Raw genomic sequence first — 14,171 nt, 5'->3', positions numbered from 1 at the left:
GATATATAGTCCACAATGACAGCCGGTTCTCATCAATTTTGTACGAAAGTGTAAACTGCTTTGGCAATGGCGGCTTATTGGACTTTTATAGTACCAATAGTTGTTGTATTTTTGTTCATCAGTTCCAAGGCTAATGTTACTGATGGAAAATAGTTATCTGTTGTTATGTTATAAAAATCAAATGGGGTGGCGCAACAGTCCGTTGTGAACCAGGGACTAGTGGCTTACAACTCTCAACCATGGAATGGAAGGGAACTACAATTTTAGGCCGAATCCAAACGGCTAGTTTTGAGAAAGCACTTTTTCATGACAAGAATTACTCTTGAAGGATTTGCCAATACCTCGCAAGAGCCAGTAATCGCGATAATTAATTTTTTTTTAAATTAAGGTTGGCCAATTTGTCCAGCCTCGTTTGGCCTAAACATTTCGAAAGGGCATCTTCCCCTTGATCCGACCAATTGTTCATCAACTGTAAGCTCTTTTGATGGTTCGTAAAACTCAACTCAACTCGTATGTCATTTTAAGAACTATATTTTGAACAATATTTAGTATAACTAAAGACTTGAAAACCTCAGCCTTTCTCGAAAACAAAGAATTCTTGGTCGGCCACAGTCAAATCCCGAAAGGAGACACAAAACGCGATCCATAATAACAAATTATAGACACAAATTACAAGGAAAGATTTACTTACTTTAGTTGATAAACAAATAAAAATTTCAAAAATTCACTTGATATTTACAATAAAGCAATGATATCGCACTGAAATCACTTGTGTGAACAAACTAATATTTACCGGTGTAAAATGTAAAACAAAATAGTGAAAGTATTACAGAACGAAAACAGTCGATATCCTGCAACACGAAAGCTTTGTGATTAGAACTTTCCTTGTTCAATTGTTTTCAGAACTTTCTAATGCTTTTCCTGAAAGAAAATGATCATGCTTCAGAATCATTATATTTGCAACTTTGCTAAAATCTCCTTTAGTTCTTGTATATTTTTTTTACAATGAAGTGTGAGTTAGAGGACTCTGACTGTAAAAAGTAATTGCATTCAAACTCAAAGTAGCGGTGATAAAATTAATACAGCCGACGTCTTGTAATACGTAAGTGAAAACAACCTGTCCATACTCGAAGTTTCAAACTTTTTGCAGCTTTTCTATCGAACACTAAATGCCCAAAAATGCGATTTCGACATGTTTTTCTTCCAGTCTTATTTTGTCACCAATAACAACTCAAACTATTCAAAAGTCTCTTTGTGAATTTCTAAACATTACAAATTGCGTTATAGGTGTATCAAATTGGAACAGTAAAGAGTAAACCATATGTTTAAAGTGATTTGAAAAGTACACGGGTCTAGGGAGGCAACCGATGCTCTACCATGCCGTTAGTTTTATATAACTCTTAGGCCTCTTTCACACATGAGGTCTTGACCTCACGGTTATTTTAAATTCGGAGCGGGAAAATCTGTCCTTAAGAATCCGTCCAGCAAAGTTTTTAACGTACGACCGAAACCGTCATGTTTTAAACAGGCTCTAACACAACAATAATACCGATAATTCCGAATTATCATAACAATTAACTTCTATTAAAAACGGCGCATCTCAGCTCTTCTAAAAAATAACAGTTCGTAAAAGAAAACTTATAGCAAACAAACCTTACCTTAAGACTAGCTTTTTCAGTACCCTTGGCGCGATAGTTAGTGCGTAGAACCGTCATACCAGAGATCCTGGGATGAATCCCTGCTTGTGCCACCTTTTCGGGTATACGTCCTCTTTTGAGGAATCGACAAATCCTACAAGAGTAATTTCTATCATAAAAAGTGCTTTTTCAAATAAGAGGTTCGGCTTCGGCATATAACTCTACGTTCCTTCCACAAACATCATGACTCCTGCACAGGAATAGTTTAGAATTTGGGCAACGGCCTAGTCACTGATAAAGCTTCGGTTCCCATCGATCACCGAAATCAAGCATCAGTGAGCGTAAGATAATGTAATAGCTGAGAATTTTAAGCCACTAGGCCCTGATTCTCTATTGGCTGTTACGTAATTTATTTTGTTAACATTTCTTGAAAGTTCTTCCTGCACATTTTGATATAATAAAACAAAATTTTGAAAACAAAATATTCCGAAATCTCTATGAAAACAATGGTTCTTGAAACTTCGCAAAATGTTAAAACAGCAGGCAGTTTGGACCTATTACAATAACTTACAATTCAAGGTTTATAATCGGATTCTTATTACGTCCAAACATTTTAATTTTGAGACATTTTAATTGCGAACTTCTTAAGTCATCAAAAAGATGTGTTGTTAGCCGAAGTAACAATTTTTAGAACATATCCATAATTCCGAAATTATTCCGAGGTGAATTCGGAATTTATTTGTGAAAACAATCAATTCCACCTCGTCGTTATTGTTGTTGCAACATCTCTCATTTATTCATAAACATCACATCAAATTACAAAAACAACAATGTAAACAAATGGATTTTGGAGGGAAATACATTTTTTTCTTTTCAAAGTGCGACAATTAATAATAATACTAAGAAATAAATCTCTAAGCCTCTAAACTACTTATATACCTACAAAATTTGTTAAATTTAAAATCATACTTATAAACAATGGACATGATAAATTTTGTAAGTAAAATGTTTTTTTGTTTTTGTTTTTTAGGTAAAAATCTACAAATCTGCTTCACAAACGAAGCATCATCGGACACAGAAAGTCATAGTTCCGATTCAGAGACATGCCCTAAGCTTTCTCGCATGGTTGCCCGCAACACCAGGACTGAAGCTCCAAAATTCTTCTCGTCAATAGATGTTCCCGATCATCCCTATAATTCAAATACCCTTTCTGTTAGTTGTACAAATAATATTAATAATAATACAAAAAAATCAACAACACAAAAATCAGCCAATGTGCCACAAACCGATGCTGCAGACAAAGAATGTGATTTCTTTACAAGGCAGGCGCGTCTTCAAATTGAGGCTCGTATGGCCTTGTCACAGGCTAAAGATATGGCTCATATGCAAATGGAGGTAAGTTAAAACATACTATCCGTAAGTTTTACCTGGAAGTTTAAAATGTTTTAAAATTTTCTTAAAGTTGGATCGACAAAAACAACGCCTGTCACCAATCACTGGAATCATTCGTGGATCTCTAGAGAAAGTCGGTGTAATAATGGCGCCAGAAAAACGCCGAGTCTCTCGACAAATGCTGACCGACATGAATATCGCTCAATTGCAAATTATTGTCAATGAACTGCACACACAAATCGAGGATCTAAATGATTCTCTTGTACATTATTTAATGGAACGCGACGAGCTCCATATGGGACAAGATTCAATGTTAGTTGATATTGAAGACATTTCAAGATTTCTGTAAGATTAAAAATTTATTTGAATTTCCATAAATTAATTTATGTTTTTTTTTCCTTACTTTTAAAATAGAAGCGCAAAGGAACTGGAAGATGAGCGTTAGGATCTCTTTGGTGTTAAAAAATAAACTGTGAAAACCAGCAAGATATTTATATATATATATTTCGAAATCATCACTAAAAAATCTTATCAGTAAAATAAAATGTTAAAATTTAAACACCGTAAGAATGATATATTATATCTAAAACAAAAATATTTAAAAAAAAAAATATTGTTAATTGAGAATAATTCAAAGAAGCAATGATAAAGATCTGTTAACAATTTTTTTTCCTCCTGAAATATATACACTCAAACAAATAATTAAACAAAATAAAAATAGATAACATTTTACTCAAAAAATAAAAAAAAATCTAGTCAACAAATTTAAAAAAAAAAACAATAACAATATTGTTATCTCTCTCTTTTTCTACAATTATCATATATAATGTTACCTACATTAAAAATATTTCACAATTCTATATATTTAAAATTTTATTGTATTATACACATACACACACACTCAATACACACAACACATTCATACATAATTTCACAAAAAAATAACTAAAACCAAAATTCTTAAAATGTAGGTAATATTTATATAAACAAAGTTTGTTCTTTACAATAATTCGGTTGATGAAAATAATATTCCAGAAAAATTAAACAATTAAATTACTATAAATACAAAAAAAAAAAACATTTCAAAAAAATAAATCATAAAATGGCCTTGAGAAGTGAGTTTTGAGCCATTGTTTAAGCAAGAATATATAAACTTGCGTGGATAAATAAAATATATCATTCGTAATGAAAAAGCGAAAGCCTATATAATATTAAATATGTATTTAAACAAAAAATAAAAAACCAAGAAGATATTGTAATCATATTATTGCAAATAATCAAATAATGTTAACAAAATTTTTAAATTCCTTAAACATTCGATAATTTGAATAAAATATAATAAAAAAAATATTAAAATCTAGCATTTGCGTTTTTTTATTGAGCTTAAAAATATATTAAACGACTTTATACATATGTTTTATTCAAGCATTCTGAAGAAAAATTTAAAGTCAAGGTTTTAAGGTCCCGTTTATAAAAATTGTTGGTTTTCAGCATTGAAATCAATTATAAGATTTTTTCACAGGTTTATTATATTTTTCTTTGAAAATTTCTGGTATTGGATAAATATTTAATAATTATAAACAAACAATCGAGGTTAGAGTTGATGAGTTGTAGATTTCTTTAAACCAAAACTGACAAATGAAAATAAAAAGAAAAAGGAACTCTTTTAGTTTAACAATTATCATCCAGAAGTCATTGAAACCAACCAGGTTTCTTATAGCTTTAATTAAAGATTTCTGTAACTGGACGTACATTTTCTGATTCAAATCGATTAATTCCTGATTGTAATCCAGCATTTGGGGTTAGATTTGATCATTGAAAGAAACACCGACAGCTTTGTTTTTATATATAAGAGTTTATAAACAATGCTGACAGTTGGGAACATTAAGAAAATATAACACTTTCAGTGGAACGATTTTGTTCCTAATTGTGAAATTTAAAATCAGCTGTTCTTTGGAAAAAAGAGTTAATTAAAGTATTTTTTTAAACTCATACTCATTTTCCACAACTTATACTCGTATATTTTTTTTTAATTCTCAACACGAAAAGTTCAATGATGAAAACCAATGATAGCTATAACTACTTTTCAACGGAATACATCCATTATTTTTTGCATCAAAAGTTAGACGAAAAGGGTATTATTCTTTTTTTAACCGTAGACCTACGTTTAAAAAAACGACTGATTCTACGTTGACGGGTCATTTTCGACACTTCTAGATTATAATAAGGTATTTGCACAAAAAATTAATATTTCGTTAAACGGAAACGTTTTTAATGATATTTTATTAGAGTTATATATATATAGAAGTTTTAACAAATATTGTTTAAGCACTTTCCACACATTTAACACACACATTACAATTGTGTTTGCTTTTACAAACATGCTGCATCCACAGCAAACATGCTCCGTTTTGTTGTCCTTAGATTTTGAAATTTCTTCAACACAAATGAAACATCTACCACATTTTTTTTGCTTTGGAGAAGAAAATCTTTGCTTTTTGGCTACTGGATTGAAATTTTCACTTTCATTGTTCATAGTTGCCTGAAGAGTATGGGAACATGAAGCACGAAGTGGTCTTGATCTGTTGAGTATATAGCTTTTCATCAACTCAACACCTAAGTCGTGCAAAAACTTTTTCCGGCCTTGCTTACCATGAGAATCTGACACTCGGGAGCCATTAAAGTAAAAGTTATAAAAGTATTCAATGCTAATAAGTCTATAATGTTCTCAAATATGCACTTTGGCCAACGATTAGTTTTTCGTTTCGTACTAAAGCCGGATAGCATTTTATCGGCATTATCAACACTACCTTTTGTTAACTTCCCATAGAAAGTTATTGTAATGGGTCCGATTTGTCAAATTGAAAATTTTGACATTTCTCGACGTTTCAAGGTCCCTCGAAATGAAAGATTTTTAGAAAGATGTCTGTGCGTGCGTGTGTACGTACGTTTGTACGTCCGTACGTCCGTACGTTCGCGAAGTTTTTTTCGTCATCCATAGCTCAAGAACCAGAAGAGATATCGACTTCAAATAAATTTTGTTATACAGATAATAAGGCAGAAAGATGCAGAAAGGGCTCCCAAGAAAATTGCTTGGGTGGTTTTTTTACCATAGCAGTTTAAAAAAAAGGTGAAAATTTTGGTTAACCCTAAATATCTTACGAACCAAAAACGCTAGAGACTTGAATTAAATTTTATATAATATATTGTAATGTGATAACAAACAGGTATATTTTTTGAAAAAAATCAATATAACGGTTTTTTTTATAAATCAATAAAACTGGAAAAAAAAATTTCACCTCCAAAATCTTACGACTGAAATATGATTTCATCTCTAAAACAATTTTGTGCAACGAAGAATAATGTTTTTGACATCTGATAAAATTTTGAGAAAAATCGAATTGACAGTTTTTTTTACAAAAAATAAAAACCTAAAAAAATGTATAAAAGTTGGTAAAAATTGATATATTTTTGGTGTTAAAAAAAAATGAATATCATCATTGAATTTTAAAAGATATTATTGTACAAAAGTTTGCCTAAAAAATGCTATTATTCAAAGGTTTGGTTAAAAATAACTCAAAATATATAAATCATAGAAATGTAATTTTAGTTTCATTTAAAGGGTATTTTTGACACCTTTATTTTAATACCTTTTTGATTTTTCTGCCTTTTCTGTATCCAAAGATATTAGCATATATGTATGTCGAAAAAGTGCTGATTTTTATTGGTTGGACATTTCGAACTTCAATCTCAATTATCTCGGATCTCCCATGAGTTATCGACAAAATATTTTTGCAGATATATCCGGCTTAGAACAACCTTTAATTTGATACCAAATTCATTGGTGTACACTCCGGGCCGGATGTCCCTTATAAAATGAGCAATCCCCTTTGGTAAAAATTGATGCGAGTACACATAGACAAACTTTTAAGCAAGACAAATCGACAGACGGGATGGGAAGTTATCAGAGTGGGTCGCATCCCACCCTCTTTTTTTGTTATAAAATTGTATAATTTCCGGCATCATTTTGGTTTCAGGTCCTAGTTCAAGACTGGTGCATAGAGCTTTGTACGACTATGCATTTATTTTTCTTACTCATCTACGAAACAAGTGTAGTGGAATCCGATAATGCGAAAGTGGATTGATATAGTGGGCGTTTTTCGGTGGTATTGGTACTTCTTTTTTCGCATCGTGCCGACCATGATCAGATTCGTCTGGAGCAATTTTTGCCCAAGTTGGTATGAAAAAAAAAGTTATCAATGGTAATATTGTGGCCCTTTAATCCTTCCACTAGATCCAGAACCAAGCGCTCACCTTGATTTTTGTTATCTTGTTAGGCATGTACATATGCTGCCTAAATGAAACCTAGTAGCTGTTCATCCAACGTAACACATTTTGATGGGTTATAAAATAAAGAAAGCAATTCAATCCATTTGTCCCATAGATTGTGAATCGGTGCAACTTTATCAATTGCTGTCATTTGTCTGCGGCTGGTTGGATTGTCAAAACGTAGAACTTTCTTAATGCTTTGGAAGGTCTCTTTAGACATAATATCTCTGAAAATGGGCCGCCCGAAATTGACATAAAGTATAATAAATAAAGAATAAAAATCAATCCTTTTTTTCAATGTAATCGAAAAGAAATTTCCGCACACAATACGTAAACATAATATGACTGGTCGAAAACGACCCAATATAAAAAAAGACCCAAAAACAAAAAAAAGTAATGCCACCAAAGTTTTAAATAAATTTAACGGTTAAAATTCGTTTATAACTGTACAAGCAACAAATTCATGGAAAGATAGCTTAAAAAAATTATTAGTTTTTAAAATATCTGAAACTAAAAAAAAAACTTGGGTTCAAATTTTTGACCCAACTTAATTTCAAAAATTTGAATTTTTATATTTAAAAATGGTTCAATTTTTAAGTCGATAGAACCTAACAGAGCAAGAGCAAATCTATATAATCAAGTACATTTCTTTAATGTTAGTGATTCTTGAAATCAAGCCCTTTTATTTATGAATAATGGAATACATTTAAAAGACTCAAAACTATTAAATTATAAACCGCGACAGTTTAAAAACTTAATGAACAAATAAATCGGAAAATATATTTAAAACAACTGCTTTACATTTTTATAGTTTTACATTTTTGTAATGACCTTCAAATGACCTTGCACTTAATTTTGTATTGGCTTTAATTTAAAAAGATCACAACAACCAGTTTAATATTTTTTTGTAAATAATTTAAATTAAATATAGGTAAACTCACTTTAATGTGTTCCATTGAATAAAATTTTAATTTGGCTTTTATAAATTATATTTGAATTATTATAATTTGTAATCCAATATTCAATGCGTGTTTTTAGTTAAAAATAAAACTTAAAAAAGAGGCTGGGATGCGACCCACACTGATAACTTCCCATCCCGTCTGTCGATTAGACTTGCTTAAGAGTTTGTCTATAGGTACTCGTATCAATTTTTAGCAAATTTGCGTACTATTTTTTTGTAGATTTTATTTTTTATGAAAAAACGGACTGTTGGATTTTTTATAAAAACTACTGAATATCGAAAACAATATTTTCTGTGAAATAAAATAAGTTTGAAGCCAATATTTTTAATTTTTGAAAAGCTATTTGAGTCGAAAGTAAATTTTTACCAAGTTTTAGTACTGTTTTTGTTTAAAGTTTTATTTTTTGTAAAAAAACTGTCAATTCCATTTTTTTCAAAATTTAATCGACTGTTGAAAACAATATTTCTTAAAAAGATATTTGAATAGAAAATCAATTTTTACCAACTTTTGTTAAATTTTTTTTAGGTTTTTATTTTTTTGTAAAAACAACTGTCAATTCGATATTTTTCAAAATTTGATTGAATGTTGACAACAATATTTTTTGAAAGATAAAAGTAAATTAAAGCCAATATCTCAAATTTTTAAAAAGATATTTGAGTCGAAAATCAATTTTTACCAACTTTTATTATTTTATTTTTTGTAAAAAAACTGTCAATTCGATTTTTCTCAACATTTTTCAAAATGTTAAAAACAATATTTCTTATAAGATAAATTAAGTTTGAAGCCTAAATTTCAAGTTTTTGAAAAGATATTTAAATCGATATTCAATTTTTAACAACTTTGAGTAATTTTTTTTTCCAGTTTTATTTTTTATAAAAAAACTGTCAATTCGATGTCAATGTCAAAAACATTATTTTTCGTTGCACAAAATTGTTTTGGAGATGAAATCATATTTTAGTCGTAAAACTTTGGAGGTGACAAATTTTTTTTTCAGTTTTTTTTCATTTATAAAATTTTTTTCAAAAAATATATTTCTTTGATATCACGTTACAATATATTATATTAAATTTGATTCAAGTCTCTAGCGTTTTTGGTTCCTAAAATATTTAGGGTTAACCAACATTTTCACCTTTTTTTTCAAACTGCTATGGTAAAAAAACCACCCACGCAATTTTCTTCACCTTTCTGCATTTTTATCTGTATAATAAAATTTATTTGAAGTTGATATCTATAATGATCCTTGAGCTATGGACGACGAATAGAATGTCGTGAAAATACGGACGTACGAACCTACGTGCACACGCACGCACGGACATCTCTCTAAAACTCTTTTATTTCTACTCTAGGGACCTTGAAACGTCGAGAAATGTCAACATTTTAAATTCGCCAAATGGGACCGATTGCAATAACCTGATATTTAAAGTTAATGAAGAATGTAGATACGTTAAAAATATTATCATTGCTTTTATAATTTTAATTCAATTTAGTTTTCCATGGCTACTAAATATCATTCAATCCTGCCTCTGTGATCTTCTAACATCGTTTTAATGCTTCATTGTAGCGCCAAAGAAAATTTAACAAAGCCTTATACGGAACATACACAGGAGTGAAAGCAAATAATCTAGGCAATCGATCGATTTTGTGTACTCATTTCGAAAATTATATCCTAGTTTTTTTAAAACAACTACTTGTAGCACTATATTTTTATTTTTTGTGGAAAATGATAATTGGTTAACTTCATATTGAAATAAGAGGTTGTACCTATGTATGTACAATTAATCTTATAAAAGCAGGAATGGCCCAGTCAATTAGGATTTTCAATAAATAGGTCTGTTGAAACTTTTTTAAATTGTTTATTTTCACAAATTTTCACTGTTTACTGTTTAGACATTTTCGGGTGTCAATTTTTCAATAAAAGGAAATTTGAAATTTAGTATTTGAAAAAAATATAGGTCTAAAATATTGTAATTAGTATTTTTTTTATAATTTACAGTCACTCAAGAGGTTATTAGTACCCTTTCCATGTTTATATTTAAACACATTGCGAGTGTTAGGAAAATAGGGAAAGATTTAAGAGGAGTTACCGGTGCACATTGGTGTTTAAGGTTTGAACATTAAAATGGGAGGAAAAAAAAGAGTTGGCCAAAGCATTCCACATTCTCGATGCGCGATTTAAGAAAGAATCTCCATATTTGACAGTACGTCCGAACTTAAGCTCAAGGGCAAACTGAAGAACAATCCTGGAAGTGCGAGGGGCACCTGTCAGATATGCGAATTATATTCAAGCTTTGGACGGATGAAGGCTTTGTAAATTACAGCCAGATCAATAGTGGTGAAACATTTCTTGCACCGTCGGCGAAATCCTTAGCACCTAGCATCATCTAGAAACGAATATGAAAAGCTGAGGGTACTGGCGTCAGCGAAACAGTTTATTTTTATTTATTATATTATTATTCTAAATTAAAAGTTTGTTTCAAATTAAGCACCATTGTTTTTGCTGAATATCGTGACATTTAATTTACCAATTCAGTTATTGATTGTGTTTGTTATATCATTGTAAGAACTTGACATTGTCCATTTATAAATGGAAATCATTTTTCGAAATATTAAGATTGTGGTTTAGGTTACAACAAAATTAGGCCAGATACTATGAGATAACATTGTAGTTAAGAAAATAATATTATTGTATTTCCCATGTTATAAAATTTTACTGTAGTATGTAATTAGCCACATGCAAAACATTTATACAGCCCGAGTAAAATTATCAAAGCGCCGCCTCAAAAATATACTTTATACTTTTAGTATAGGTTCCTAATGCCAAAATAAATTATTTTGAAGAAACATCTATCAGTGACTCAATAAAATAGAAATTATCTGTTTGATTTAAACTTTGTACTGCTCATAGCTCTATTAGGAATGGAAGCCAACCGTGGCTATTTTTTTCGAAGGTCTCTTCATATATTTAAACAAAAGCTCAAAAGCTTCCCTCAATCATACTATTTAAAAAATTGTCAAGTTAAAATCTACTCAAAACTCTAAATGGTTCAATTTTCACACGAATATCCATTTCTTTTCCTTTATTAGAAACAATATTGTAATTTATATCAAAAACAAAGAAAATAAACCTACCTCAATAAAATCACTACAAAACTATTATTAACAATACGATATTGATCTATGTACATATATTATGTGCTTTCATACTTAGGTAGATACATTTTTAAAACCGTAACGATATCAGTATGATAAACCTCACATAGTATTACTAACAGTAGGGGGTTTTTGTTTACAATTCAATATCTATGTTTAAGAAAGAAAAAATTCCCGACCTCAAAACGAATCTGCCTGACACTGAGTCAAAAAAAAAGAACTTCTCACTCAACTCAATGAAAATGTGTTGTTTGAGCTACATTTTATGACTAATTCATATTGTTACTTTTCTTATCAACAAAAAATCACATTTATTTCATTTGTTAATATGAGTTTTGAGTTGTTGTTGATTTGGATTAAAATTAATTCATTGAGACAATCGAGTAATACAATAATTTAGTTTGTTTTCGATTGCATTCATCTGTCATTTGTGTTTCTGAAAGCATCATCTCTCTAAAAAGTTGTAAGTTATAACTTATAAGTTGTATACCTAACTTATGTGTATAAACGGTGTCTTGCATGAAATACTAGTATTTTATACTAAAACCACTTTTAATTTGTTTTGAAAAACCACAATGCGTGTTAAAGTGTTAGTTTGTTTTGTTTTATGTTTTTGTTTGTAATTCTTGTCAATAAAATAGTAATTTTTGTATTTATTTGGTTTTTTGTTAATAAATTCATTAGACAAAAACATTTATCTACACAAAAATGTCTATCCACGATACTTATGTGACTTTTCCATGTGTCCGAGCTCTCCTGTTTCTTTTCAACATTGTTTTCTGGGTAAGTTTTTTTAAAAATGTTTCTCTTTATAATTATTATATTAATAAAAAATAATAATTCAAAGTAAAAAAATATAGATTTTTTTGAAAAATCATTGTGTCTTAACCTTTTCCATAAGTTGTTTTATCAAATTAGAGTTCTAAAATCAAGTTCAATCCATATTTAATATAAAAAAAATGTATAGTGTGAAAATGTTAGAAGCATTTTCTGGCGTGCCTTTCGAAGTTGTTCATAAAAAAGTTTTGAACTTTGAACTCCAAAATCGAATGTGTATCCAAATTTTTAAGAACAAAAAATTCCCCACACTCGAATTAATTTACTGTCAAAATTTTTAAGCAATTAACACAATCTGTTCTGTTAAGTTGAAACACTAATTTGTATCTTAAATGCATACTGCTTGCTAAAAAACACTATAAAATAATTATGTACACTCTGGCGTATACGCATTTTTCTCATTTGGTATGTGTTATTTTTAACGAAGGAGAATTGACGGTTAAAACCAATGAATGCATCAGTTTATTTTATTGAACAAATATTTCGTCGTCGTTCTATGAAAACTCCCTAAGTCCATATTCCGCTAAAATGAAATAAATACACTAAGTTCATGCAAATGACAAAATTTATATTTTTTTAAAAACTCCCTAAGCTTAACTATGCACCATTTTTAAATTATAAAGAATTAAAACTCTCAAAATCTATTAATTTGCATGGTGATTTCAAACTTTTAAACACAAAAAATGGACTTAGGGAGTTTTAATAGAACGACGACGATTTAAACTTTATTATATAGTTTTTTGTATGACAAACGCAACATTTAAAAAAGGCAAGTGGTAAAGGTAATGTACCTTCTACGTTGTCAAAAACCCAGTTTTCTAACTTCCATGTCATCCATTTAAAAAGAATCTTCTTCTTTTAACCAGAAACAGCTTATCAGGGCTTTTAAAGACGGTTACATGATGAATTGTTATAATTATGGCTACGTTGTACATATTTGTTGTTATTTTATATGTCAAATTTAAATTCACATCTAATTCAAATTTTATCAATCTCGAACAAGGCAATGTCTTTACAAATCAAAGTTTATCGCGACCACCTACATAAAAGAGCAAAACAATTAAGTGCCGCCGAGAGAGCCAGCTGGTTTGTTATATTTGATGTGATTCTGTTTCTAACTCAATGTTTACTTCTTGTTCAAAAACAAGGTTATCTTAAATTATAAAAAGGTTTTTTTTATTCTTCATGGTAGCAAGTAATAAGAATTTTTCGGATGGTGATCGTTTATTTCGTCTTGGTGACTTCGATTACAGGCGCATTTAATAACTTTTATGATGTGAAGAATTCAGAGGGCAAATCCTCAAATTATACAGGGTTATCCATTTTGCGGAAATAAATAAAATAAATAATTTAAATTACCACGACTCGAATTGTTACAAGCATCAATTTTTTCAGCCATAATTTAACTAATGTTGGTTGTTAAGTGCTCAAAAGTTAAAGGGTTATCTCCATAAACACGGTCTTTCGCATAGCCTCAAAAAAGAAAGGCCGGCGGTGTCAAATCAAATCATGTTTGTAGTCATTTAATATCGCTACGACCAGAAAATACGCGGCCAGAAAATGTCTCTTGCAATAAAGTCATATTCGTTGTGTAGCATGTGGCACTGTCTTCTTGAAACCACATATTTTTTTTAAGCCGTATTCTTTAATAGCAGGCAAAAATAAATCGGTTTTCATATGTTTATAACGATCTGAATTGACGGTGACAGCCGTTTTCGAAGAAGTAGGGTCCAATTGCACCTCCGGACCAAAGAGCGCACCAAACAGTGACTTTTTGTGCATATAATGGCATCTTTTCAATTACTTGAGGGTTCTTAAAGCCCCAAGCACGAATGTTGTTTATTAACAAACCCACCGAGTGAGA

The 14,171-nt window shown here is 30.0% G+C and overlaps 2 protein-coding genes across 7 annotated transcripts in view; both read left to right on the top strand.

Moving 5' to 3' along the window:
• Positions 1-4,389, top strand: part of LOC129949706 (probable serine/threonine-protein kinase DDB_G0282963) — a 79,098-nt gene extending 74,709 nt beyond the window's left edge. For all 4 annotated transcript variants that reach the window (XM_056061326.1, XM_056061322.1, XM_056061324.1 and 1 more), the window contains 3 exons: positions 2,668-3,032; positions 3,100-3,374; positions 3,444-4,389. In XM_056061326.1, coding sequence (XP_055917301.1) covers positions 2,668-3,032; positions 3,100-3,374; positions 3,444-3,474 — 671 coding nt within the window. In that variant the 3' untranslated portion in view covers positions 3,475-4,389. The remainder of the gene's footprint in view (positions 1-2,667; positions 3,033-3,099; positions 3,375-3,443) is intronic.
• LOC129949726 (tetraspanin-6-like) overlaps positions 1-14,171 on the top strand; it is a 332,660-nt gene that overhangs the window by 120,463 nt on the left and 198,026 nt on the right. For 2 of the 3 annotated variants that reach the window (XM_056061358.1, XM_056061357.1), the window contains exons 1-2: positions 11,800-11,933; positions 12,155-12,253. In XM_056061358.1, the coding sequence (XP_055917333.1) occupies positions 12,179-12,253 (75 nt within the window). In that variant the 5' untranslated portion in view covers positions 11,800-11,933; positions 12,155-12,178. Of the gene's footprint in view, positions 1-11,799; positions 11,934-12,154; positions 12,254-14,171 lie in introns of those variants that run through there. The other variant, XM_056061359.1, reaches the window with a different exon arrangement.

This window comes from Eupeodes corollae, chromosome 3 (genome assembly GCF_945859685.1).
Source record: "Eupeodes corollae chromosome 3, idEupCoro1.1, whole genome shotgun sequence".
NCBI lineage: Eukaryota > Metazoa > Arthropoda > Insecta > Diptera > Syrphidae > Eupeodes > Eupeodes corollae.
This window is presented reverse-complemented; position numbering and strand designations above follow the sequence as displayed.